We start from the raw sequence: 25,266 nt of genomic DNA on the forward strand, positions 1-25,266 counted from the left end.
ATCCTTCCTGAGCTAAGACGAAAATGTGTGAGCTGGAGGCTGAAGATCTGTGAGCTAGCTCACGCTAACTCAGCTTAGAGGGAACACTGTTCATGAGAATCAGACATTCGGTTTAGTTGTAGACATATGACAAAATAATTTCTGCTTCCCTTCATCATATTTTCCTAGACTGTTTTCTGACTTTGCTGCCAAGATCTAGTTTTTCTACCATGGCGACTTTACTGCGACCACAGATCCTCGCATCCTTCTGGAGACTTCAGTCACCTCCTGCGTCCCTCCACAGACACAGTCGGCTGCTTAGAGCTCCGATTTCTGCCAAGTATGGAGTCCAGAGCCATGCCGACCAGCAACTGCCAGAGTACTTTAACTACGCGAGTGACGTGCTGGATAAATGGTCCCAAATGGAAAAGGTAGACATGCTCTTTGGTTACAGCTTAGCCAGGTCTTTCTGAGTAAATATTTATTTACTTATTTATTATTTTCAATTTATAGCCTGCCCATTTGGGCTCTGGGTGGGTAACAATCAATATCTGGTCATGTATTCTCCTCCCTTTACTGGCTGCAAATAAACCAAAGCCCAGAAATGCAAACCACCAGCAGGTACGTGGATGGACATTCCAGGACATTTTTAAATCACAGCCTGACACAGGACCTGGACTCAGATCGGGATCATTGTGGCATGGGAGGTTAAGCATCCTCCCACCCGGGTTTCCTGACATCAGACAGCAGCTTGGCCCAGAGTTGCTCTATTGGGGGAAATAGAAAGGCTGCACTTTTGAAGGAGAAGCTGCAAATAGAGGCAACAAGGCCACTGCACAACCCAACTTGATTGGCTGCGTGACCAATGACAATGTGAGTGCAATCAGGGCTTCTTTTTGTAGCAGGAACTCTTTTGCATATTAGGCCACACCTCCCTGATGTAGCCAATCCTCCAAGAGCTTACGGGGCTCTTCGTACAGGGCCCTCTGTAAGCTCCAGGAGGATTGGCTACATCAGGAGTGTGTGGCCTAATATGCAAACGAGTTCCTGCTACAAAAAAAAAACCTTGCTGTGCATTATGTTTGCTGTAGTAATCCCTGATTAGCTGGGCTCACAGAATCAGGAAGGAGACTCCTGAATCCTGATCTGAACCAGAAGTTGAGCTCTCAGACTTAAGGTAGAATGGCTGGCTGGCTGGGTGGGTAAGGGGTGGAACAAGGTGACTGAGCAATTGTTCCCAAGATCACCTCTGGCAGCTTTCTGCAGCCCCACCCCCACTGGCCAGCTGAATAGATGGGGGAAAGGTGGGGCCAGCTAATCGGAGAGCTGCAGGCTCCAATTTAACCCACAGCTAAAGGAGAGGGCTGCAGGTGCCCTAGGCATTCGGAGCCCCCTGACAGAAAACCAACCCGTCCTCCCTGGGTTTTGGAATATTCTTTCTGTTGTTGCCATTTCATCCTTGCTATGATCACAGGGGGTCACTGGTTTGCAGGGCTGGGGAGGGATTTCATCTGTGGTTCTGATTGGCTAACAGGCCCTGGAGGTTTCACCCTCCACACAACAAGGAATATGCGCTATGTCTGCTTGATTGTACTGTCAAAACAAGCATGACCGTCACAACTGACTGCTGGCATCGAGGCACTGGCTGGGGCACACTGTGCAAGCAGGGGTGTCAAATTCACTTGTTATGAGGGTCAGATCTGACCTAAATGAGACCTTGCCAGGCCGTGTTATAAAATGTAATGCCAGGTAGCAGAGAGACTTTACACTTTACAAAGCACACAAACACAATTAAAGATTAAAAAAAAACTTAAAACATTAGCACTCAGTCTTAAAAGTGCTTTCTTTGTATCTGTCCTGTGTGATCCAGGGAACTGGGCAAAGAAAGCTCTGGCTCTTTCCTTCCTTCCCCAGGGGACCAGGAGGGGGAGGAGCCTCAGCCAATAGAAGGAAGAGAAGCTTGGCACAGTAGCAATTGAGAGCCTGGCAAAGCAAGCTATCCCTCCTCCCCTCCTTCCCAAGGGAGGAGCCTCAGCCAATGGAGAAAATAGAGGTTTTGCTCTGTAGCTCCTGTGGGATTGAGCAAGCCTGGCAAAGCAAGCTGTGATACAGAAGGAAGCAAGAGAGAGGGAGAGGGAAGAAGATCACAGCCAATTGCTCAGGGGCCTGATAGGAGCCCTCCGGGAGCCTGATTCAGCCCCTGGGCCGCATGTTTGACACCCCTGCTTACAGGGAGGGTGCTTTGCATGAGAGTAGAGGGCACAAGGGAGCTATCCCTACACGCAGAAATGGCTGTATGTCCATGTGCTCAATGAAGAAGCAAGCAGACCATTTCCCACGCCCCTCTGTGTCCATTGCACAGGATGGAAAGAGGCCTCCCAACCCAGCGCTGTGGTGGATAAACGGCAGAGGAGGTGAAGTGAGGTGGAGTTTTGAGGAGCTGGGAGCCCTCTCCCGGAAAGCAGCCAACGTCCTCTCGGACCACTGCGGCCTGCAAAAAGGAGACCGGATCATCGTCATCCTTCCCCGGATCCCAGAATGGTGGTTGGTGACTGTGGCTTGCGTGAGGACAGGTCAATAAAAAAAAAAAAGACTGCAGAAGTTAGCAGAATGGAACAGACCATTGGTGTGCTGAGCAGCTGTGGCAGGGGCAGCTCTGGGAGTCCCATAGAAATTGTATCCACCAATGAGCAATGTGTACTGCTCAATATGTACATCAGTGTCCTCAAATCACAGCTGACTTATGGTGACCCCAGTGAGGGGCTTTCAGCGCAAGCAGGAAGTAGATGTGGTTTGCCATTCCCTCCCCCTGCAGAGTCTTTCTTGGTGGTCTCCCATTCAAGTCTTTGTAGGGAGAGCTGGATATGTTGGTCCAGACTCCTTGCAGAACACAAGCACCGCTGTTCTCTGCTTTCTTTATCGTTATGCACCTGTCAGCTCCCTTTCTTTGTTTGGGATGCTGTTAGGCAGAATTAACTATTTAGTTCCTGGTCTGCATAGTCTCACAGGCTGGAGCAGTTTTGGTTAAAAGTGGTAAACTGGGGCCCAATAACCTGTTGGGAAAGCTGGATATGTTGGTCCAGCTCCCTTGCTAAAGATAGTGGAGGGCACTAGGCTCAGAACACAGCAGAGCTCCTTTGAACAGCAGAAGGGCTCTCCTTCCTTGGAGGTCTTTAAACAGAAGCTAGATGGCCATCTGACAGCAATGAAGATCCTGTGAATTTACGGGGAGTTATTTGTGAGCTTCCTGCATCGTGCAGGAGGTTGGACTAGATGACCCTGGAGGTCTCTTCCAACTCTATGATTCTAAGCAAGACTACAAAGTTACTTATCAGTTTAAAAGTAAATAAGAACTGGTTAATTCAGGAAATCACCCAAGGGGTGATTAACACATGGAATTCACTGCCACAGGAGGTGGCAAAGGCTACAAGCATAGCCAGCTTCAAGAGGGGATTGGATAAACATATGGAGCAGAGGTCCATCAGTGGCTGTTAGCCACAGTGTATTGTTGGAACTCTCTGTCTGGGGCAAGTGATGCTCTGTATTCTTGGTGCTTGGGGAGGCAACAGTGGGAGGGCTTCTAGTGTCCTGGCCCCACTGATGGGCCTCCTGATGGAACCTGGATTTTTTGGTCACTGCGTGACACAGAGTGTTGGACCGGATGAGCCATTGGCCTGATCCAACATGGCTTCTCTTATGTTCTTATGAAATACACACTTGATAGTGCAGTGTACAGAAAGGGACAGATTGTATTCTAGCTAGCTAGTGATGGATGCAGATGCAGAGAGCCACTTTGCATCCATGGTGCCGTGGTGCCAAAGATCCATGGTGCTCTTTGCAAGTGTGAAGGAATAGAAGGAAGGAGACAGAATGAACTTATTTTCCCTAAGAGTAGCAATCTGCACATCAAAGTATTTGGTGACAGAAGAGTAAACAGGAAGATGCTTAGTGCCTGCCTGCCTGTCTGCAACTCTCTGGTCACTTGTTTCCTGCAGGCTGAGGCACAGGAACATCGCATCTGGTTCCTCCAACAATACTGACCCTGACTGAGCTTCTGAGATCTGAGGAGAGCAGGCTGTACCACACTGCCTTCCCACACAGCTGCTCAGTAGGGGTGTACAAATGCGGGAGGGGGGTGGTGGTAATTTCATGCACACCAGTTTTCATCCCAGCTGTTATCTTCGAGAAATTCCCCCTTTTTGTCTGTTTCTTGCATGTTGCTTAGATGCAAACAGAGGCATCAGTTTAAAGTATATTCCTGCTGGATAATACAATTGGAGTGGGGTGGGGGATGAAAGAATGACAGCCAAGCATGGAGATGCCATAAAAGGAAGCTGATCTTTCACGCTGAACTGGGGCTGTCACAAAATTAAATAACATTCCATTCTACTCGAACGGCCAACGGTTCACCGACCACGAACCGCTCAAACTGCGGAAGCCAGGGTGCAAGGCGTTTTCTGCACTTCTCTCTTGCTCTGGTAGGAATCGTGGCCATCCCTGGGACTTCCCAACTGACAGCCAATGACATTCAGTACAGACTCCAGGCTTCCAAGGCCAAATGCATCATCACCACAGAGGCTCTGGCACCTGCAGTGGATTCTGTGGCGGCTGAGTGCCACTTCCTGAAAACCAAACTGATGGTATCTGAAGGCAAGAGAGACGGTTGGTTGAACTTCAGCAGCCTCTGCAAGTAAGTAGTCCTCATTGCGTATCTCCTGGAATCATCGCTGCGCAATACATAGGGACCACGTACTCTTATCTATCCACTTAATCTATTTTTGTCCTAGCCTGTTCCTAAGAAGGTCAAAGTAGTATACATAGTTCTCCTTTTCTCGGCTTTATCCTCATAACAAGCCTGTGATGTTGTTTAAGTGAAGAAAGACTGATTGGTTAAAGATCATCCAACAAGCTTCGTGGCTGAGCAGGGATATCCCTCCCCTATCCCCTAACTTTTGGCCAGAATTTGCCAATGAGTCCATGCACTTTCAGGTCAGCAAAACAGCATGGAGGGGTGTGGTCCCAATCCAAATCAGGAGGCCCATGGTCAGGCGATGGAGACTCCAGGCAGTATTCATTGAAACAATGTATACTTTATTGGGAACTCATAGCTGGATGCAGAAGTTGAGACTAATACCTGGGAATGGGTGTCTCTTAGTCTTATGGAATCTACATCAAAGCGATATCTAAACAAAAGTACTATTCTCAAAACAACAGGGAGTGAAGGTGCAAACTTTCACACGAGAGCTTCCGCTTATCTCTTTGCCTCTGGGAAGATGCTGTGTGACCGCAGTATCTACTAATGGTCGCATTCCTTTGCTCCTTTTACAACCTAAACAAAGTTAACACTTCAAACGTCCCCCCTTTGATATGCAGGCTAGGTACAATACAACAAAGCTTTGGGTTAGTATGAAAAGTCCATTTGGTTAGTATTCTATAATTTTAATATGATAGAGTTACAGAGCCTGACACCCACGAACTTAGGAAAAGAGTTCCCTTGCACCTGATGTTTAACTCTCTGATTCAAAGTCCAATATGGGGAACCCGAATGCTGCATACAAAAATTGTAATGTGTAGTTTGGGCTTCAATCTTGAAGCTTGCCCAGGTCATTTTCACCTAGGTGGGGTTGACCTCATAAGGATGTTGAAAGGGCAACATTTGACCTCCCTTGCTGCAACCATTTTCTTTACTTGGCCTGGTCTTCTGAAATTCTTGTTGCCTGGCAGCTCCAGCCCTGGGGCCAATGTATTTTAGCCGATTTTCTTTTAAAAGATTTTCTTATATTCAGAGTAAGAAAAAGAGCAAAGACATGGTAGGCACACTGTGAGGGCAGGAAAGTGAAATTGTAACAGGTAATGAAGAAAGGGCAGAACTGCTCAATTCCTACTTTTCCTCAGTCTTCTCTTCTGGGGGAAACGGTGCTCAACATGGCAAAAACAGAACATATAATGAGGATATGAAGTTCCAACCTAGGGGTAGGATAGGGGTAGTCCATAAATACCTAGTTTCTTTAAATGAGGATCCAGGTAACTACCAACCCGTCAGCTTGACGTCTATACCTGGAAAAGTTTTAGAACAAATCATCAGTCAGTCCTGGAACATTTAGAAAGGATGGTTGTGATTACTAAGAGCCAGCATGGGTTTCTCAAGAACAAGTCATGTCAGACTAACCTGATCTCTTTTTTTTTGAGAAAGTTACTACGTTGCTGGATCAGGGGAATGCTGTAGACATCATTTATCTCGATTTCAGTAAGGCTTTTGATAAGGTTCCACATACTATCCTTGTTGACAAGTTGGTAAAATGTAGTTTGGAGCCTGTTACCATTAGGTGGATCTGCAACTGGTTGACAGATCACACCCAAAGAGTGCTTGTGAATGGTTCCTCATCCTCTTGGAGAGGAGTGACAAGTGGAGTCCCTCAAAGATCTGTCCTGGGCCTTGTTTCATGCAACATCTTTATCAATGATTTGGATGAAGGAACAGAGGGAAAGCTTATTACATTTGCAGATTATACTAAATTGGGAGGGGTTGCAAATATAGTAGAAGACAGAAATAGGGTACAGGATGACCTTGATAGGCTGGAAAACTGGGCTAAACTAAAAAATGAATTTTAACAGGGATAAATGTAAAGTTCTGCATTTAGGTAGGAAAAATTCAATGCATGGTTATAGGATGGGGGAGACTTGTCTTAGCAGTAGTATGTGAGAAAATGATCTAGGGGTCTTAGTGGACCATACGCTGAACATGAGTCAACAGTGTGATGTGGTGGCTAAAAAGGCAAATGCAATTTTTGGCTGTATTAACAGAAGTATAGTGTCCAGATCACGTGATGTGATGGTATCGCTTTACTCTGCTCTGGTAAGACCTCACCTGGAGTATTGTGTTCAGTTTTGGGCACCACATTTTAAGAAGGATATAGACAAGCTGAAACAGGTCCAGAGGAGGGCGACGAAGATGATGAGGGGTCTGGAGACCAAGTCCTATGAAGAAAGGTTGAAGGAGCTGGGTATGTTTAGCCTGGAGAGGAGGCGGCTGAGAGGTGATATGATCACCATCTTCAAGTACTTGAAGGGCTGTCATATAACGGAGGGTGTGGAATTGCTTTCTGTGGCCCCAGAAGGTAGGACCAGAACTAATGGTTGAAATTAAACTAAAAGTTTTCATCTCAACATTAAGAAGAACTTCCTGACCGTTAGAGTGGTTCCTCAGTGGAACAGGCTTCCTCGGCAGGTGGTGGGCTCTCCTTCCTTGGAGGTTGTTTTTTTTTACTTTCTCAAATTTTATTACAGACTCATTACAATTACTACCTGTTCCAACAGGTAGGTGTACCAAAATAACAAATCAAAAACAACGCAACTTAAAAATATCTCATATGTTACCATTCCACACCACTTTATTATATATATATATATATATGTCTATTTATATTTTCTATTTTTTTTATAGCAGAGGAATAATTAAGCTTAACAATGCTGCTTTCCCTAACAGATTTTTAAAACTTAATACCACAAGCATTCAATATAACTTCTTATTTTCCTTCTTCTATATCTTGATTATTCCTTCTACTCTCAAAAAAAAAATCCATAAAGAATAAATTCTAACTATATATTTCAGTCCCTGGAGACCTTAAAATTAAGGTCAGAGGCTAGATGGCCATCTGACAGCAATGAAGATCCTGTGAATTTAGGGGGAGGTATTTGTGAGTTTCCTGCATTGTGCAGGGGGTTGGACTAGATGACCCTGGAGGTCCCTTCCAACTCTATGATTCTATGTATTGGATTTTATCTGACGTAATCCGCCCTGAGCCTGCTTGCAGGAAGGGCAGAATATAAATCAATAACATAAATAAATAAGAGGGAAGAGGGGATTATGTACACCGTTCTGAGTTCTGTGCAAAGATAGATATTTTAACCAGCATGATGCTATTTCTCCCATAGAGAGGCATCTGCTGATCATACCTGTGTGAAAACGAAACTTCAAGACCCAATGATGACTTTTTTTACCAGCGGAACAACAGGTGCACCCAAGATGGCTGAGCATTCCCAAGGGAGCCTGGGTTTCAGAGTTGTCAGGAATGACAGGTACGGACAGCAAACTTTCTTTGACATGTGTCCAATACTGCAGATGTCCTTTATCACCAACCCCTCTTTCCCTCTGCTCTGTTCTATCAGATACTGGCTGGACTTAGCACCTTCAGATACAATGTGGTGCACAACAGATACTGGCTGGGTGGTAGCATCGATAGGATCTCTCTTTGACCCCTGGGCTCTTGGATCTTGTGTCTTTATCCACCACTTGCCACAAGTGGAATCAACCACCATCCTGAATGTAAGATATGACCATTCCTATATCTCTTTCATATTTTTGTTAGCAGTGAAGATTAAATGGGAAAAGGGAATAATTTTATTTATGCTATTTTAATTTCTCCCTGAGCCTCCCAGGTGCTCTGGCTGCGATCATACACACTGAAAAATACACATTCAATCCACTTTCACTGCACTTTCCAACTGGATTTTACTGGCTGTTTCTACACTTGGCAGAAAATCCTGGCTTTGTGTGTATTTAAAAGTAATCATCTACATCGCATATCGCCATGCACTTCTGCTCTGCATTTTCTTAAGTTGTTCCACACTCATTTTGTTGAGTAGGCACCAAAAACGCTTTCACCCTAGAGTTGCCATGCAGTTCTCAAACTGGAGAGCCAGTTTGGTGTAGTGGTTAAGCGTGCAGACTCTTATCTGGGAGAAACGGGTTTGATTCCCCACTCTTCCACTTGCACCTACTAGCATGGCCTTGGGTCAGCCATAGCTCTGGCAGAGGTTGTCCTTGAAAGGGCAGCTGCTGTGAGAGCCCTCTCCAGCTCCACCCACCTCACCGGGTGTCTGTCGTGGGGGAGGGAGGGAAAGGAGATTGTGAGCTGTTCTGAGACTCTGTCCTTGAAAGGGCAGCTGCTGTGAGAGCCCTCTCAGCCCCACCCACCACACAGGGTATCTGTTGTGGGGAACAATGGTAAAGGAGATTGTGAGCCGGTCTGAGATTCTTCGGAGTGGAGGGCAGGATATAAATCCAATATCATCATCTTCTTCTACTTTCAAACAGGAGCTTTCCTGAACATCTGGACCTAAAATCATAATTGCAGAACTTTCCCTCTGAGTTTTCAAACTCCTCCCCAAAGCCCCGTCCCACTTTTCATTGTTCGCTTGCGAGAGCACTGATTCGGGAAGTCGCTAGGTGTGCTGCTTAGAGGCACATTGGCATGTGCTCTCCTCTGTGCCGGGCTTCCCTCACACGGAAAGCCTGGCTCAGAGGAGAATGTGGCCGCTCTGGCCTTCAAGGCAAAAGCAGCTGGATGGGGGTGTCAGCGTGGCTTCTCCAAACTGGGCTTCCCTTGCAAGGGAGGCTCAACTTGAAGAAGAACACGCCCCACCCAGCTGCTCTCGCCTTCAAGGCAGGGCATCAGCATGGCTTCTCCAAGCACAACTCAGAGGAGAACGGCTCTGCAGCATGTTCTGGGAGATGCTCCATGCCTCCAAGAGAGCACTGCACAGGCCTGGCTCAGCTGGAGCCCACCCAGCCCTTGTTCCACACTGCCAGGCTTGCTTTCCCCACAGGCAGGGGTGCAGTTGTGGGACAGGTGCAGGTAGGCAGCATGGGGCAGATGCCAGCATGGGAGAGGCACCCGCCACCCCCTTCACCTGCCTGGGTCCCAAGCAGGTGAAAGAAGCAGCTCACAGCAGCGATGTGTGCACCGCCACACAGGGGTTGGGGTCCTTGCCTGATAAGAGGCATCTCTCCCCCACTCCAGGTTGTTGGCGGCTCTGCCAACTTCTCCCCTCTCCTGGAATAAAAGCCCAGTTTGTCAAGTCTGTCTGTAAACTATGGCTCAGTCAGAGAGCATTCTGGGTAGAACCAAAGTATAACCAAATGCTGCTAGCTCAAACCTTTCCCATCCCCTCCTTCCTGTAGTGGATAGTTTTGCTAGTGTTGTGTATCGTGCTGAATGAAGCACCGCGTGGCACAGGCGACCAGGGGAAGTTCCAGGTCGCCGGGCGAAGCGCGCGAAGGCTCTCCGCCAATCACCATCAGTGGTGGGAAGTTTGACTGGCCAGGATTGGGCTGGCCAGTCTGGGGGCCGTTCCGGGTTGAAGCATATATAAAGCGGGTCCCGGCCTGCGTCAGCCATTCTTGTGATGTACCAACTAATAAAGTACATTGCCTTCAACACGTCTCGTCTTCGAGTACATTACAGCTTTGAAATGGAAAGATGTGAAAGCCTTATCTATGCCTTCTCAGGCTTGGCTCTCAGGAGGGAGTCAAGAGCTTGGACGATCAAGGCCATCAGCCTGGGAACGAATATTGTAACATCAATGTGTGAATGTGCCCTGCATAATCCCCCCCCTTAGGAATTCCTCAGAAGTACCCCCTTAAATGCAATGTATCAAAGTATATTCCTTAGTCTTTCAATGCTGGCTTTGCCTCAAGTAACTGTAGCAATAAACTAGTTTCTTTGTATCAACAAACAACTGGTTATTGAATCTGCCGACTTGACACAGTTCCAACCAGACCCAAAGCAAAGCCCATTTTGTGTGTGTGTGTGTGTGTGAGAGAGAGAGACAGCAGCACCTTGACTGGGGCTTCAAACCCCTGTCCCACCTATTGCCAGGCAATCTCAAGAGACAGCTGAATTGAACCTCCAGCCTCTGGGAGGGGCAAGGGCCTGAAGGCTTTCTTCCTTCTTTTGGAAATAGAGAACAAAAACTCCACAAGAGCTGAGGAGCAAATTTTTAAATGTGGAAGCATTTTGAATGATGCAAGTTTGTAGCAGGTGCATTCAATGCTCACTAGATTTGGAGCAAAGCTGAATGGAGAAAGGGCTACTGAGTGAACTGGCAGAATCCAGTTGGGAAGTTCACTGAGGGCGTTTTCGCACTCACCTTTAGCCGGCGCGACCCCCCTCTTCACCGCGCAGGATCTGCGCGGATTTCGCACTAAATGCCGCAGAGCAGCCGGAAGAGCCGGAAGCTCCCGGCGCAAAAGCCGCTCAAACGTAAACCGCCAAAAAGCAGTTTCCGTTTGCGCGGCTTTTGTGACGGGAGTTTCCGGCTCTTCTGGCTGCTCCGCGGCATTTAGTGCGAAATCCGCGCAGATCCTGCACGGTGAAGAGGGGGTCGCGCCGGCTGAAGGTGAGTGCGAAAACGCCCTGAAAGTGTACTGAAAGTGCATTATTTAATGTCTGTGATCACAGCTTAGCTAGACGGCAGACCCCTCTTTTGGACGGTAAGAGAGAAGTTTAATAGGTGCTGCTGTCTCTCTCTCTCTCACACACACACACACACACAACACACACAAAATGGGATTTGCTTTGGGTCTGGTTGGAACTGTGTCAAGTCGGCAGATTCAATAATCAGTCATTTGTGGATACAAGAAACTAGTTTATTGCTACAGTTACTTGAGGCAAAGCCAGCATTGAAAGACTAAGGAATATACTTTGATACATTGCATTTAAGGGGGTACTTCTGAGGAATTCTAAGGGGGGGGATTATGCAGGGCACATTCACACATTGATGTTACAATATTTACCTGCTTTTATGTCCTGGTTTAGTGTTTTGATTCACTTGCCTTCTTTTTAATTATCCGTGTGATTTCTTATTATCGGTGTGATTTCTTTTATTGCCTTGTTTTTATTGCCTTGGTTGGGTCGCTCTATTGTTTTATCTTTCAAGCAAGTCCGGAGAGGCAGTGTACAGATTTTCTTAAGTCAAGCACTCCAATAGTTTGCTGTCTGGGTCAGAAAATCAGGCACTTGCTGTCTAGTCAGAAAATCAAGGCATGTTCAGAATAGTGAATGCTAACCCATTAGAGATCCTCTCTCCAGACCCAACACTTTAATGCATCATTTTGCAACTTTAACCTGAAGATTCCGCATGGTTAGCATGATTATCTGTTGATTCAGCTGTTGGGTTAGATCTGACCATGTGCCACATTTGCTTCTCCTTTTTAGACTCTCTCCCGATTTCCCGTTACTGCCATGGTGGGCGCGCCGACCTTGTTCCGCATGTTGGTGCAAAATGATCTTACCAGGTACCTTAGGAAACTGCTTTCTGGGAAGGGTTATATTTCACTGTGTAGTAACCCACCCCACATCCTACGGGCTGCACATGCAAAGTCTCTTCAAATAGCCCTCAGCCTCTTATATTTCTCACTTGCCCTTCTTCCAAGGATGCTCAGGATGCCATACCCAACTCCCCTTTACATTCTCCTCCCTGTCAGGTAGGTAGGCTGAACAAGAGTCCACGATGACCCATTGAATTTCTTGGCTGGCTGAGTAGGGGAACTGAGCCTGGGTTGCCTGAGCAACATTCTAACCACTACACTGGCTCATTCTTGGAAAAGAATAGCTAAGCATTCAAACTGTGTCAAAGTTCGAAGAAACTAGATCCAGATGGGTGGCCGTGTTTGTTGCATGAACACAAAAGCTTCTACCCAGAATTAAATGTTGTTGCTCTTAAAGTGCCACTGGACTCAAGCTTTGAAAGAGTCTCTTCTAATTGTCCCTTTTTATCCACACCCCAGCAGTTTTCTCAGCTGCAATGCAATTACGGTAAATCTTTACATATGTAAACGTAATAAATTTAAAGCAAGTCACTTAAAATTACAGTTAAAGCTGCATAATGTCTTCGTTTAAATATTTCCAATGAAAATATTCTTGGGCAATTACATACTAAAGCTAGGAAGTCAGGTGATAATAAACTAGGGCTACAACCCCGGGTTTACCCTGCAACTCTCCTCTACTGCAGGGATCACGTATATATCATAAGGATGTCAGCCACATAAGTGGTCTGAGTGTATGTCAAGGTTGCAATTTCAAGACCCTGGCTCTTTCAGACTAAGCATCTTGGGCATGCTGCTGGAAAACTCTTATGGCACTTGTATCTCACCATTCCTCCAAACAATACATGGCTGTCCCTTTTATCGTCACAAACCAGGTAGGTTAACTGGACATAGAGAGCAACTACCCCCGAGGTCACCAGGAAGTTGTGTGGCTGAACAGGGATTTAAACCTCTGTTTCTAATCAGACACTCTTTTTCACTGCACCAGCTGCAATGTTGATGCTGAGTTTCTAACACACCCCCAGATTATTAGCCTTAATTGGTCTGCGCATCCTCTTTTAAGTTACAAATTCATGAGTCTGAAGTACTGCATAAGTGGAGGGGAGCCGCTGAACCCAGAGGTAATGGAGCAGTGGAAAAGCAAGACAGGGCTGGAAATCTATGAAATGTATGGACAGACGGAAACGGTAAGTGCTCAAACAAATTGTGTTATCTTTATTCTTTGGGGGACATTTTTAGCCATCTGTTGCAGCTTACTTCTAGCATGGCACAGCCCCGTGCTGTCTACTCAAAGAGAAAGCAGCTCTCACAGCACCTGCCATCCATTTAAATTGGAGATGTCCAGGACTAAATTGAGGACCTTCTGCACACCAGGCAGCCATTTTGCCAATGCACTATGCAAGGGTTTTGGCATATTAGGCCACACACCCTCTGATTTAGCCAATCCTCCAAGAGCTTATAGGGCTCTTAGTACAGGGCCTACTGTAAGCTCCTGGAGGATTGGCTACATCAGGGGGTGTGGCCTAATATACAAAGATGTTCCTGCTACAAAAAAAGCCCTGGCCGTGGCTCTTTTGGATGGCTGCCTTCATGGGAACACAGCAAGCAAGCAAAGGGTTCGTGACATGAATCTAATGCAAGCTCCTTCTTTTCTGGCCCCTATTGAGTCCAAATATGTAATGAATTGGCCGAATGAATGTACAGTAATGGATGTATGGACAAATATCTTACTATCTGGACGTGCCATCTTATAGAGGAGCTTTCACTTTGGCTCGTTGTGCAGTTATTCCCTCAGGGTTCTAGAGGGGAAATATAGGGAGATTCCATATGGAGAAAGATGCTGCTCATGCTCTGCAGGAGAAATGGAACTGATGGTCTGTATCAAGGGTGGCCAGACTTGCCTAACATAAGAACCACATAGAATAAACATCAGATTTTGAGAGCTGCAAGACAGGGAGGGAGGGAGGGAGGGAGGGAGGGAGGGAGGGAGGGAGGAAGGAAGGAAGGAAGGAAGGAAGGAAGGAAGGAAGGAAGGAAGGAAGGAAGGAAGGAAGGAAGGAAGGAAGGAAGGAAGGAAGGAGGGAGGGAGGGAGGGAGGGAGGGAGGGAGGGAGGAAGGAAGGAAGGAAGGAAGGAAGGAAGGAAGGAAGGAAGGAAGGAAGGAAGGAGGGAGGGAGGGAGGGAGGAAGGAAGGAAGGAAGGAAGGAAGGAAGGAAGGAAGGAAGGAAGGAAGGAAGGGAGGGAGGGAGGGAGGGGAGGGAGGGAGGGAGGGAGGGAGGGAGGAAGGAAGGAAGGAAGGAAGGAAGGAAGGAAGGAAGGAAGGAAGGAAGGAAGGAAGGAAGGAAGGAAGGAAGGAAGGAAGGAAGGAAAGGAGGGAGGGAGGAAGGAATGGAAGGAAGGAAGGGAGGGAGGAAGGAATGGAAGGAGGAAGGGAGGGAGGAAGGAAGGAAGGAAGGAAGGGAGGGATGGAGGGAGGAAGGGAGGAAGGAAGGGAGGGAGGGAGGGAGGGAGGAAGGAAGGAGGAAGATGGGGGATGGGGAGGTGGAAAGAAAACAACTTTAAATGCATTTTCCAAGCTGTCGGCTGGCTTGGAGAAGTGATTTAAAGAGAGAAATGTCTTCTGCAAGCTCCAGTCCTATGCATACTTACTTTACACTCAGGGGTAAGTCCCGGTGAAATGAGAACAGACATGCGCAGAATGGAGCTTCGCACATGTCCATTGAGAAAAATGCTCTCCTCTCAAATAGGGTATGATTTGTGCAACTCTCAGGGGAATGAAGATCAAGCCTGGTTCAATGGGAAAGGCGAGTAAACCATATGATGTCCAGGTTAGTTAAACATACAAACTTTTTAAATTTAAGTCTTAAAATAACTTTTAAAAAAAGGCTGGAATAAACAAGATGTGAAACAGGGGTGTATTTCTCTTCTTCTAGATTGTAGATGGAGATGCAACTGTTCTGCCTCCAGGGACAGAAGGGAATATTGCCATCCGAGTGAAACCTCAGAGGCCGCTTGGTTTCTTCTCTCATTACATTGTAAGAAATCCAGCTGTGCACTGGAGAATAGCAATGACTTCATCTAAGTGTATGAGTGCAAAAGTGTAAGACCTGCCACAGTAACACTCAGATAAACTTCTCTTTCTCTGTGATAAATGAAGCTTTATTATGATTTGTTATAGGAAGGCTCATCTCCATCAAGACATTGCCAGGAATAACCAACATTAAGCAAATTGTTCTACAATATCTCAGCGCTCTCCCTGCCCAACAATCTAGTCAAAGCAATAAAAGACACTCGCTTTTAACCAAAATACTACATATTTCAAAGGTGCACGGTGCTATCAAAAGGCCAGATGGCTGATAGAGGAGGGGTTAACACATGAGTGTTTCCAGACTCCAGACAGTTTGCACGGGAATGTGTTTCATGTTGTAACTGAATTCTCTCAAGGACCTGAGATAACTTCAAGAGGCAAGGCACAAAGGAAAGGATGAGCAGGAAGACAAGGGTGAGGGGAAGAAGGTAGGGGAAGCAACAGAGAACAAAAGGGGAACACCATATTCATTCAATGCATATAGTAGTCAGCTATCTTTTATATATAATTCCCCTTTTGACTTGGCAAATCCAAGTTCTCTCACTGGTTGGACTGATGTGGAGCATCAACCTTTGGCCCATTGAACCATCAGTCAATTGCTCTTGCATTGCATTGGCTGACTCTTCTCTCCCCCACCCACTGGTGGCCCCAGGACAGACAAGAATTGGCCCTCTGGGGAAACTACTAGGGGAAATTTGCTGCCATTCAAAAAATTCTGTTTTTAGGGTTTTGGGGTTTTTTTCAAATGAAGATAATAAAAAGATTTCTTTATTTGTCTTAAATGCAGCTTGAATTTAGCTTCCTTGCCCTTTTCTCCACAGAAATAAGGGTCAAACTAGATGTTATGGCATCCAGAGGTCTGAGCCGTGTATGCCTGGCCCCATTATAGAGAATAACGCAGACATTTAAAAAGTGCCTTGAGGCTCTTTTGAAACTTGAATATGTTGGAGGGTGGGGTGGGGGAACAAGATCTCCTGGTTCCACTGCGCTGAGGGATTTCGGCATATTTAAATGATCAAATTCTCTAAAATGTTGTCAGACTTGTGGACATTGTAATGTCAAGTTTGGGTCTACATTGCTGATTACAGACTTCAGTGGGTTGGGCCATTCCAATTCTATGCAGACTGCAATAGAGTTGGCAGTTCAAATGTATCCATGGCTAATTCTTCTCTTGAAATGTTCCATTAGGATAACCCAGAGAAAACGGCTGCAACGGAGCGGGGTTCTTTTTACATTACAGGGGACAGAGGAAAGAAGGATGAGGATGGATATATTTGGTTTATTGGAAGAGATGACGATATCATCAATTCTTCAGGGTTTGTTTTATTCACTGGGGTGGGCGAGTTTCCTTTGGGGCATTTGCATCTTTGCTTTAGATTTAATGGCATATTTTAAAACACTTCACTTCACCCAGGGTGAACTAAGGCAGGTTTACAATGAAACTAGTATGTCCTAAATACCATATCAGTCTCTCTCTCTCTCGGCTTGACTTCGCAAACGAAGATTTAAGAAGGGTGCAGTAGTCCACGTCTGCTGCAGGCTCGCTGGTGGCTGACAAGACCAATGCGGGTCAGGCAGGTCCGGCCACAGTGGCTGCAGGGAAAAGTCTGATTTGGAGTTGGTGCTGTAGTGCTGTATTACTGATTACCATATCAGTAATACAGCCCCAAACGTCAAGATAATGAAACCAATTTAAAACAAGCAATACTTCATCATTTTTAAAAATGCATGAATATTAAAATTAGCAGGTATTAAGCTGTAGCTATTTCCTTGATGACTGGAATGGTTGAGATAAGTATTTATTATTTATTGTATTTATATCCTGCCTATCTCCCTAAAGGGGACTTAATGTTCCTTCTTCCATTTTATCCTCACAACAACCCTGCAAGGGAGGTTAAGGCGAGAGCAGATGACAGGTACAAGGTGACCCAGCAAGTTTCCATGGCAGAATGAGGATTTGAACCTCAGTCCTCTGTTAGCGGCCAGACCTCTCCTCTTGTTGAGGGGCAGTTTATAGCTAGAGAATCATAAACACCCTTCATAAAATATCATCCCAAATATAAATGCAATGCAGTGCCTGGTCCAAAGTGACACACTGGCAGTCTTCAAGCAGCGGCTGGACAAACATTTGTCAGGGATGCTCTAGGGGCTGTTCCTGCATTGAGCAGGGGGTTGGACTAGATGGCCTCTATGGCCCCTTCCAACTATGTGATTCTAGGATTCTAAAAATGGATGCCAGCCAGAGATAAGCCTGGACGTAGCTTAGAATTGTAAGAAAGAGCTGCTGGCTAGCTAACAGCCCTCTCCTTGGAAGATGCATAATCTAGGGCAATGGGTCTCCCAAGAAAACTACCTCCTCACCCGGGATTAACCACATCCACCTCCCTTCCCCACCCCCATTTACCCTAATTAAGCAACACTTAACACTAGTCACAAAACTCAGAAGCTTTTCCCACCCAGTACTTACAAGGTCACCAAGCACCATTAGCACCTATAGTCCACCTCAGATAAACCGATGAAGCTTCTCCCAAAACACTGTTCACTTCTGAAAATCTCATCAAGTTATTGGTTTGGGGGGAAACACGTCAGATTGCCCCAGGGAGTATTTCCTCCTGTAACTGTAGCACTCTGCTCCATAGCAGGGTGTGTGTTCTTGGCCGCACCCCCACTCTGAGGGTTCTCTTCTCTTCATGAAACGGTGGCTATTTTGCTCCTGCTTCCCAGGCCTCTGAAAGATTGGTAAATAGCACCCTTCCCCCAAAAAAGCTTTCCCTAATTTCCTCTTAGTTAGCTCCTGTGTGTGCGTTTGTTGTGTGTTTATTTTGTTTTATTCTTTCCTTTTAACAAAGTCCTTTCCAGTTGAACATCTGACTGGTTTAATTTGGGAATTATCTAAGGGAAAGATCCCTGTATACATAGGTGGAGAATCCCAGTTACCCTCTCACTTTGTCTCCTTTAAAGCTAATTTCCCCAATTAAATAGGAGACTGCCTCCTTGGGTAACACCTATATATCCTGGTCTGACAATTTAGCCACTATACACTGGTTAAAACAAATCATTGCTTTTTAGTTGTCCATAAGCAAATTAGGAGGTGATGTGAATGGAAATCACATGCATTTGCTACAACAAAATGTATAAAACTCATTTTAGCAAGAAGAGAATGGACATTTCCTTTAATTAAAAATGCTGTAATTACAAATAGATTACTCCCAACTGGCTCATCTCATAATTATTTCCCCCAAAAAAAAACTTTCTTGGGGAAATCTTGGACACATACTCTAGCTCATGAACCTCCCCCTTCCGGACTGAATATGTTTCCTCTCCTTTCTTAGGTATCGCATTGGACCATTTGAAGTCGAAAGTGCTCTTTTAGAGCACCCAGCAGTCGTAGAAGCTGCTGCCGTTAGCAGCCCAGACTCACTCAGGGGAGAGGTAATGAGAATGCATAGTGGCAGCTCTTGCTCTCTGCTCAGTTCTTGATGCTAAACTCAGAAATGCAGAAAGAAGCCCAACCATTCTCCTGCTTAAAAGCTTGGGAACCCATGGTGCAAATCATACTTGGTCCAAGCCACCAATGAGAGATGAGTCTCTGAAGTGCCAAGGTTGGAGGTATATCAGATACACACTTGACTGGTGCTGTGTACCTGCCCAAGTGCCATGTGGTGAACCTGGGAGGGGCTGCATCTCACACCCAGTTCAGTAGCCACATCCCTTCAGTGGTACTCAATAGTAGAAGTGGGAATTCCCCCTGCAATCCATAACACAGTAAGTGCTGAGAGCCAGTTGGGGTAGTGGTTAAGTGTACGTACTCTTATCTGGGAGAACCGGGTTTGATTCCCCCCTCCTCCGCTTGCACCTGCTAGCATGGCCTTGGGTCAGCCATAGCTCTGGCAGAGGTTGTCCTAGAAAGGGCAGCTGCTGTGAGAGCTCTCTCAACCCCACCCACCTCACAGGGTGCCTGTTGTGGGGGAGGAAGGAAAAGGAGATTGTAGGCTGTTCTGAGACTCTGTCCTTGAAAGGGCAGCTGCTGTGAGAGCCCTTTCCAGCCCCACCCACCTCACAGGGTGTCTGTTGTGGGGGAGGAAGGTAAAGGAGATTGTGAGACGCTCTGAGACTCTTCGGAGTGAAGGGCGGGATATAAATCCAATATCTTCTTCTTCTTCTGAAATATGTACAAAACCATCTTTCTCAGAGGAAACTCAAGGAGGTCTACAAAACCCAACACATCCCAAACAACAAAAGATCCACCAGATGCTTCAGGAACACAGTCAATGCTACCTGGCCAATACTGTGATATTCCAGGATCCTCAAAACAGAGCCTATTGACAATGGGGGGGGGGGGGGTACAGACTGCAAAAGGGAAATCTGTACTTTCAATGGGATGCTCTGGGATGCCCCTAATTGTACTACAGCAGGGGTGGCCAACGGTAGCTCTCCAGCATGGCCAATGGCTAGGGCTGATGGGAGTTGTAGGCAAAAAAAATCTGGAGAGCTACCGTTGGCCACCTCTGTACTAGGAGAAATTGCTAGAAGAGACATTAGGCATTCCTTCAGAGAACTACTCTGGTAACTGGTTCTCTCTCACTTTCAGTTACCCTGAGCTTCCAGTAACTGAGCTTCCAGCACATCGCTTTCCCCTGTTTTTTCTTCTTGCATCACTCAATGAATTCTATGACAGACTTTGACAGGGATGAGGTCAGGCTACCTCTAGCAGCTGAGGAAACACTTCCCTGTGGTCTCTGAACAAGGGCAAACTGCATTCAGGGCAGCAGGCCATCCAATTTGGGTCAACAGTTGTATCACCTTTACCTTCACCCACAGAACTCAACGCCTCCCATGGATCACCCGCCATTCATCATTTATTTAAAGTCACACAGCACAAAGACTCATGGGGGAAAAAAAGACTCATGAAATCACACAGTGCTTGTTGAAACAGCTAATGGATGGAGGTTAGGAAATCACATTTTGGTTGCGACGGCATTTGAAATGTCAGTGCTAGGATATGGCAATATTCCTGCACTCAAAAGAAAGGTGGCAGATCACCAGCAACAGTAGACCAGATTTTACATCATAAGCCAGTACAGCGAGTGTCTTCATGTAGGATCATAGAATCATAAGTCATCTAGTCCAACCCCCTGCATGATGCAGGAAACTCACAAATACCTCCCCCTAAATTCACTGCTGTCAGATGGCCATCTAGCCTCTGTTTAAAAACCTCCACTGAGGGAGAGCCCACCAACACGGTGCAATAGGGTTGCCAATCCCCAGGTGGGAGCAGGGGATCCCCCGGTTTGGAGGCCCTCCCCCCGTTTCAGGGTCGTCAGAAAGCGGGGGGAGGAGAGGGAAATGTCTGCTGGGAACTCTATTATTCCCTAGGGAGATTTATTCCCATAGAAAATAATGGAGATTTGATCCGCAGGTATCTAGGGCTCTGGAGGGGCTGTTTTTTGAGGCAGAGGCACCACATTTTCAGTATAACATCTATTGCCTCTCCCCAAAATAGCCCCCAAGTTTCAAAAAGATTGGACCAGGGGGTCCAATTCTATGAGCCCCAAAAGAAGGTGCCCCTATGCTTCATTATTTCCTATGGAAGGAAGGCATTGAAAAGGTGTGCTGTCCCTTTAAATGTGATGGCCAGAACTCCCTTTGGAGTCCAGTTATGCTTGTCACACCCTTGATCTTGGCTCCACCCCTAATGTCTCCTGGCTCTACCCCCAAAGTCTCCTGGCTCCACCCCCAAAGTCCCCAGATATTTCTTAAATTGGACTTGGCAACCCTACGGTGCAACAACAGTAAGAATAAAAAAACTTTGGTGGTGGCCCAGAATGGAATGGAAAGTGGTCCTTCCAATAGCAGATGGATTATTAAAACAAGGTCTTTTTTTGTAGAAAAAACACATCAGGAACTCATTTGCATATTAGGCCAAACCCCTGACACCAAGCCAACCAGACTTGAGTTCCTGTGCGTTCCTGCTCTTTAAAAGCCCTGATTAAAACCATCAGGAGTTAAATTCCCTGTCCTGAATGACTTCCAGCAGACAAATTCTGGTAATTTAATTTTAAAGACTTCTAGAAAGTTTCAGGAATGTGTCAGGGCCTAATGTATCAGGAGAGCCAGCTTGGTGGGAGAACTGGGTTTGATTCCCCACTCCTCCACTTGCACCTGTTAGCATGGCCTTGGGTCAGCCATAGCTCTGGCAGAGGTTGTCCTTGAAAGGGCAGCTGCTGTGAGAGTCCTCTCCAGCTCCACTCACCTCACAGGTGTCTCTTGTGGGGGAGGAAGGGAAAGGAGATTGTAGGCCGCTCTGAGACTCTGTCCTTGAAAGGGCAGCTGCTGTGAGAGCCCTCTCCAGCCCCACCCACCTCACAGGGTGTCTGTTGTGGGGGAGGAAGATAAAGGAGATTGTAGGCCGCTCTGAGACTCTGTCCTTGAAAGGGCAGGTGCTGTGAGAGCCCTCTCCAGCCCCACCCACCTCACAGGGTGTCTGTTGTGGGGGAGGAAGGTAAAGGAGATTGTGAGCCGCTCTGAGACTCTTTGGAGTGGAGGGTGGGATATAAATCCAGTATCTTCTTCTTCTTCTAAGTGGGAAATTTAAGTTACACTCTTCATATCTCAGCATCAGTGCTTGTGCTAACTTTGTCTTTCAGATAGTGAAGGCTTTTGTCGTCTTGTCCCTGAACTATACATCCCACGACAAGGAAAAATTAACTCACGAGCTGCAAGAACATGTCAGGAAGGTTACTGCTCCTTACAAATATCCAAGGAAAGTAAGTATGCTCAAACCATCAGTCAAAACATCTTTATCTAACAAAGCATCAGTCATGTCCCTTTCACCCAAGAAAGACAGAGGTAGGCATTCATTTTATGACATGCAGAAAGCCAAAAGGAATCTTAGTTTCAGGTGGGCAGAAGAGCAAGATTTGAGTTCAGTACCGCCTTAAAGAGCAACAAGGTTTCATCAGATAAGGTTTCGTTAGGGGAGGGACAGTGGCTCAGTGGTAGAGCATCTGCTTGGGAAGCAGAAGGTCCCAGGTTCAATCCCCGGCATCTCCAAAAAAGGGTCCAGGCAAATAAGTGTGAAAAACCTCAGCTTGAGACTCTGGAGAGCTGCTGCCAGTCTGAGAAGACAATACTGACTTTGATGGACCTAGGATCTGATTCAGTGTAAGGCAGCATCATATGTTCATATGTTCATCTGAGAAAGGGGGCTTTGACTCTCTAAAGCAGGAAATCTCCTTGGCCTTTAAGGTGCTGCTGCACTTGAATCTTGACCCCCCACCCCCACCCCCAAAGAAATCTTGTGGCATTTCAACAATGCCCTGATTTATTGCAGTATTAGCTTTTGCACACCAGGTTTTTCTTGGGCCCTAAGAGACATCAGTTGTTATTTTTTTAAAACATTATGCAGGAAACCATTGCAAACTGGCATCCCGGTTGCACACCCGCCCCCCCCCCCTTAAAGTTAGTTCAGGCCACCTTTTCTATTTAAAAATTTATATCCCTCTTTTCTCCTGATCGATGGTACTCAAAGCGGCTCTGCCACTCTGCCCCTTCAAGATTTGACCATTTTATGCAAACATGGTGGGCAGGCATTACAAAACACACTTGGCTCAACAGTAATGGTCCATGATTCTTTTCTATGTGATGAAAAGTCAACATTTCTTGCTCCTTTGTTTTCCTAGATGGAATTTGTCCAGGAATTGCCAAAGACAATCACAGGGAAAATCAGAAGGAATGAGTTAAGGAAAAAAGAATGGAGAGACATTTGATTTTTCAGCGAATCGAAAGAACCAAGAAAATTATTCAAGCTGTGTAGATACTGGGATTACTTGCTTTCTCTGCTGGACTCTGGGCCTCCAGGCTAAAAATCAAGGGGATTATAAATTAAGACTAAAGAGGGAGACATCTGAGCGGTTCCTTCACTGAGGAAGGATCTGAAATAGGTTGAAATCTGTGGATCTGCTGTTGGCTTCACTGTCCTCTGTCCCCAGGACACTCTCCTGAAGCAAAAGGCCTCTTGCACCAAGGGGAAGGCTCCTGAAGCCAAGGTGAACGGAACTGTGGGATCTGACCCAGTCAGCTTTTACGATGTTCTTGTTAACAACCCTGAGAAGCAGGGATGGTTTTGAGCTTCTCACCTCTTATGCTTGTATCCTCATTTTAATTTAGCTTCTCCCTTGTGCAAACTGCAGTTGTGATTCTGTGTTTAGACTTGTTTCCTTGTACCTTGTAAAATGTATGTATGTTCCAACATTAAATATGTGACAATAAATCAGAATGACACATGGATATAAATTATGTACTATATACGTTGCATATAAAGACATACAACATACATACAGAGCAGTCTTCCATCTAAGCTGAGTTAGTGTGAGCTAGCTCACAAATTTTTAGCCTCCAGCTCACACATTTTTGTCTTAGCTTAGGAAGGATGACCCCAGAGCAGAATAATTTGTGCAATAGCTCACAACTTTAATACCAGTAGCTCACAAAACAGAATTTCTGCTCACAAGACTCTGCAGCTTAGAGGGAACACTGATACAGAGCTAGTGCAGTGTAGCAGTGAGGGTGCTGGACTACAGAGCAAGACACAGGTCCAAATCCTCACTCAGTCACAGAGCTTCATGGGTGACCAAGGCCTGGCAATTCTCTCTCACCCTGGCCTACCTCTTAGGGTTGTCATGAGGATAAAATGGAGGAGGGGAGAAACATATATGCTGTTCTGAGCTCCTTGGAGAAAGGGGTGGGATAAAAATGTAACAGACAAATACAGCATGAACAAAACAAAACCAATAGCGAAAAGTCAAGAACTGGTCTGACAAAGTGTAAATGAACCCAAAAAGAACTGTACTAGGGAACACTGGCTCATTCCTGAGTTTGAACACTTCCTGGATGACTGTTTTGTCCTGGGCAGAAATCTGTTAACTGCTACATAAATGTGAAATTTTCCATTGTCAACTCTGTATACAACAGGGGTGGCAGAACTGCAGCTTGGGAGCCACATGTGGTTCTTTCACGCATATTGTGTGGCTGTTGAAGCCCCAACCACACCATCAGCTGGTGTGGAGAAGGCATGTATCTCTTAACTTCTCTAAGTCAAGCCAGCTGGCAGCTTGGAGAATGCATTTAAAGTTAAACTTACTTTATTTCCAACTTTCCCTCCCCCTATCTATCTATCTATCTATCTATCTATCTATCTATCTATCTATCTATCTATCTATCTATCTATCTATCTACCTACCTACCTACCTACCTACCTACCTTCTTTCTTTCTTTCTTTCTTTCTTTCTTTCTTTCTTTCTTTCTTTCCTTCCTTCCTTCCTTCCTTCCTTCCTTCCTTCCTTCCTTCCTTCCTTCCTTCCTTCCTTCCTTCCAGTTTAGTGTAGTGGTTAAGTGTGCGGACTCTTATCTGGGAGAACCGAGTTTGATTCCCCACTCCTCCACTTGCACCTGCTGGCACTTTTTTGAATGGCCTTCAACTAAAGTACAGAGCTGCTTAACATCATGGTATGGAACTTTGCACCAAAACTGTTTTTAAAATCTGTTCAATATTTAAAGTGTAACTGTTAATTTTAATAGATCTTACTGTAATTGTTTTTATTGCTTTATGGTTTTATTGTTTTGTTGTGGATATTTAATGATGTTGTTAGCCGCCCTGAGCCTGCTTCGGCAGGGAGGGCGGGATATAAATGCGAAAAATAAATAATAAATAAATAAATAGCATGGCCTTGGGTCAGCCATAGCCCCGGCAGAGATTGTCCTTGAAAGGGCAGCTGCTGTGAGAGCCCTCTCAGCCCCACCCACCTCACAGGGTGTCTGTTGTGGGGGAGGAAGGGAAAGGAGATTGTGAGCCGCTCTGAGACTCTTCGGAGTGGAGGGTGGGATATAAATCCAATATCTTCTTCTTCTTCTTCCTTCCTTCCTACCTTCCTTCCTGATGTTTATTCTACGTGGCTCTTATGTTAAACAAGTTGGCCGCCCCGGGTATACAACCTGCCTCATAGGGTTGTACTGAGAATAAGCCACAGGAAGACTGACCATGCAATCCTGTGCAGAGTTCTTCCTGCTTAAGTCTGTACAGGGCTGCACTG

General features: G+C 46.0%; 1 protein-coding gene and 1 long non-coding RNA gene across 2 annotated transcripts in view; one reads left to right on the forward strand and one right to left on the reverse strand.

Moving 5' to 3' along the window:
* Window positions 1-25,266, reverse strand: part of LOC132588514 (uncharacterized) — a 125,388-nt gene that overhangs the window by 27,521 nt on the left and 72,601 nt on the right. The gene's annotated exons all lie outside the window — the stretch shown is intronic.
* On the forward strand, window positions 210-23,460 carry LOC132588512 (acyl-coenzyme A synthetase ACSM4, mitochondrial-like). The gene is made up of 13 exons (XM_060260919.1): window positions 210-410; window positions 2,342-2,552; window positions 4,462-4,669; window positions 7,915-8,058; window positions 8,149-8,305; window positions 11,979-12,058; window positions 13,152-13,275; window positions 14,835-14,915; window positions 15,021-15,122; window positions 16,364-16,491; window positions 18,508-18,607; window positions 21,823-21,942; window positions 22,858-23,460. The coding sequence occupies exons 1-13, from the start codon at window positions 210-212 to the stop codon at window positions 22,942-22,944; spliced, it is 1,743 nt and encodes a 580-aa protein (XP_060116902.1). The 3' UTR covers window positions 22,945-23,460.

This window comes from Heteronotia binoei, chromosome 20 (genome assembly GCF_032191835.1).
Source record: "Heteronotia binoei isolate CCM8104 ecotype False Entrance Well chromosome 20, APGP_CSIRO_Hbin_v1, whole genome shotgun sequence".
Classification (NCBI taxonomy): domain Eukaryota; kingdom Metazoa; phylum Chordata; class Lepidosauria; order Squamata; family Gekkonidae; genus Heteronotia; species Heteronotia binoei.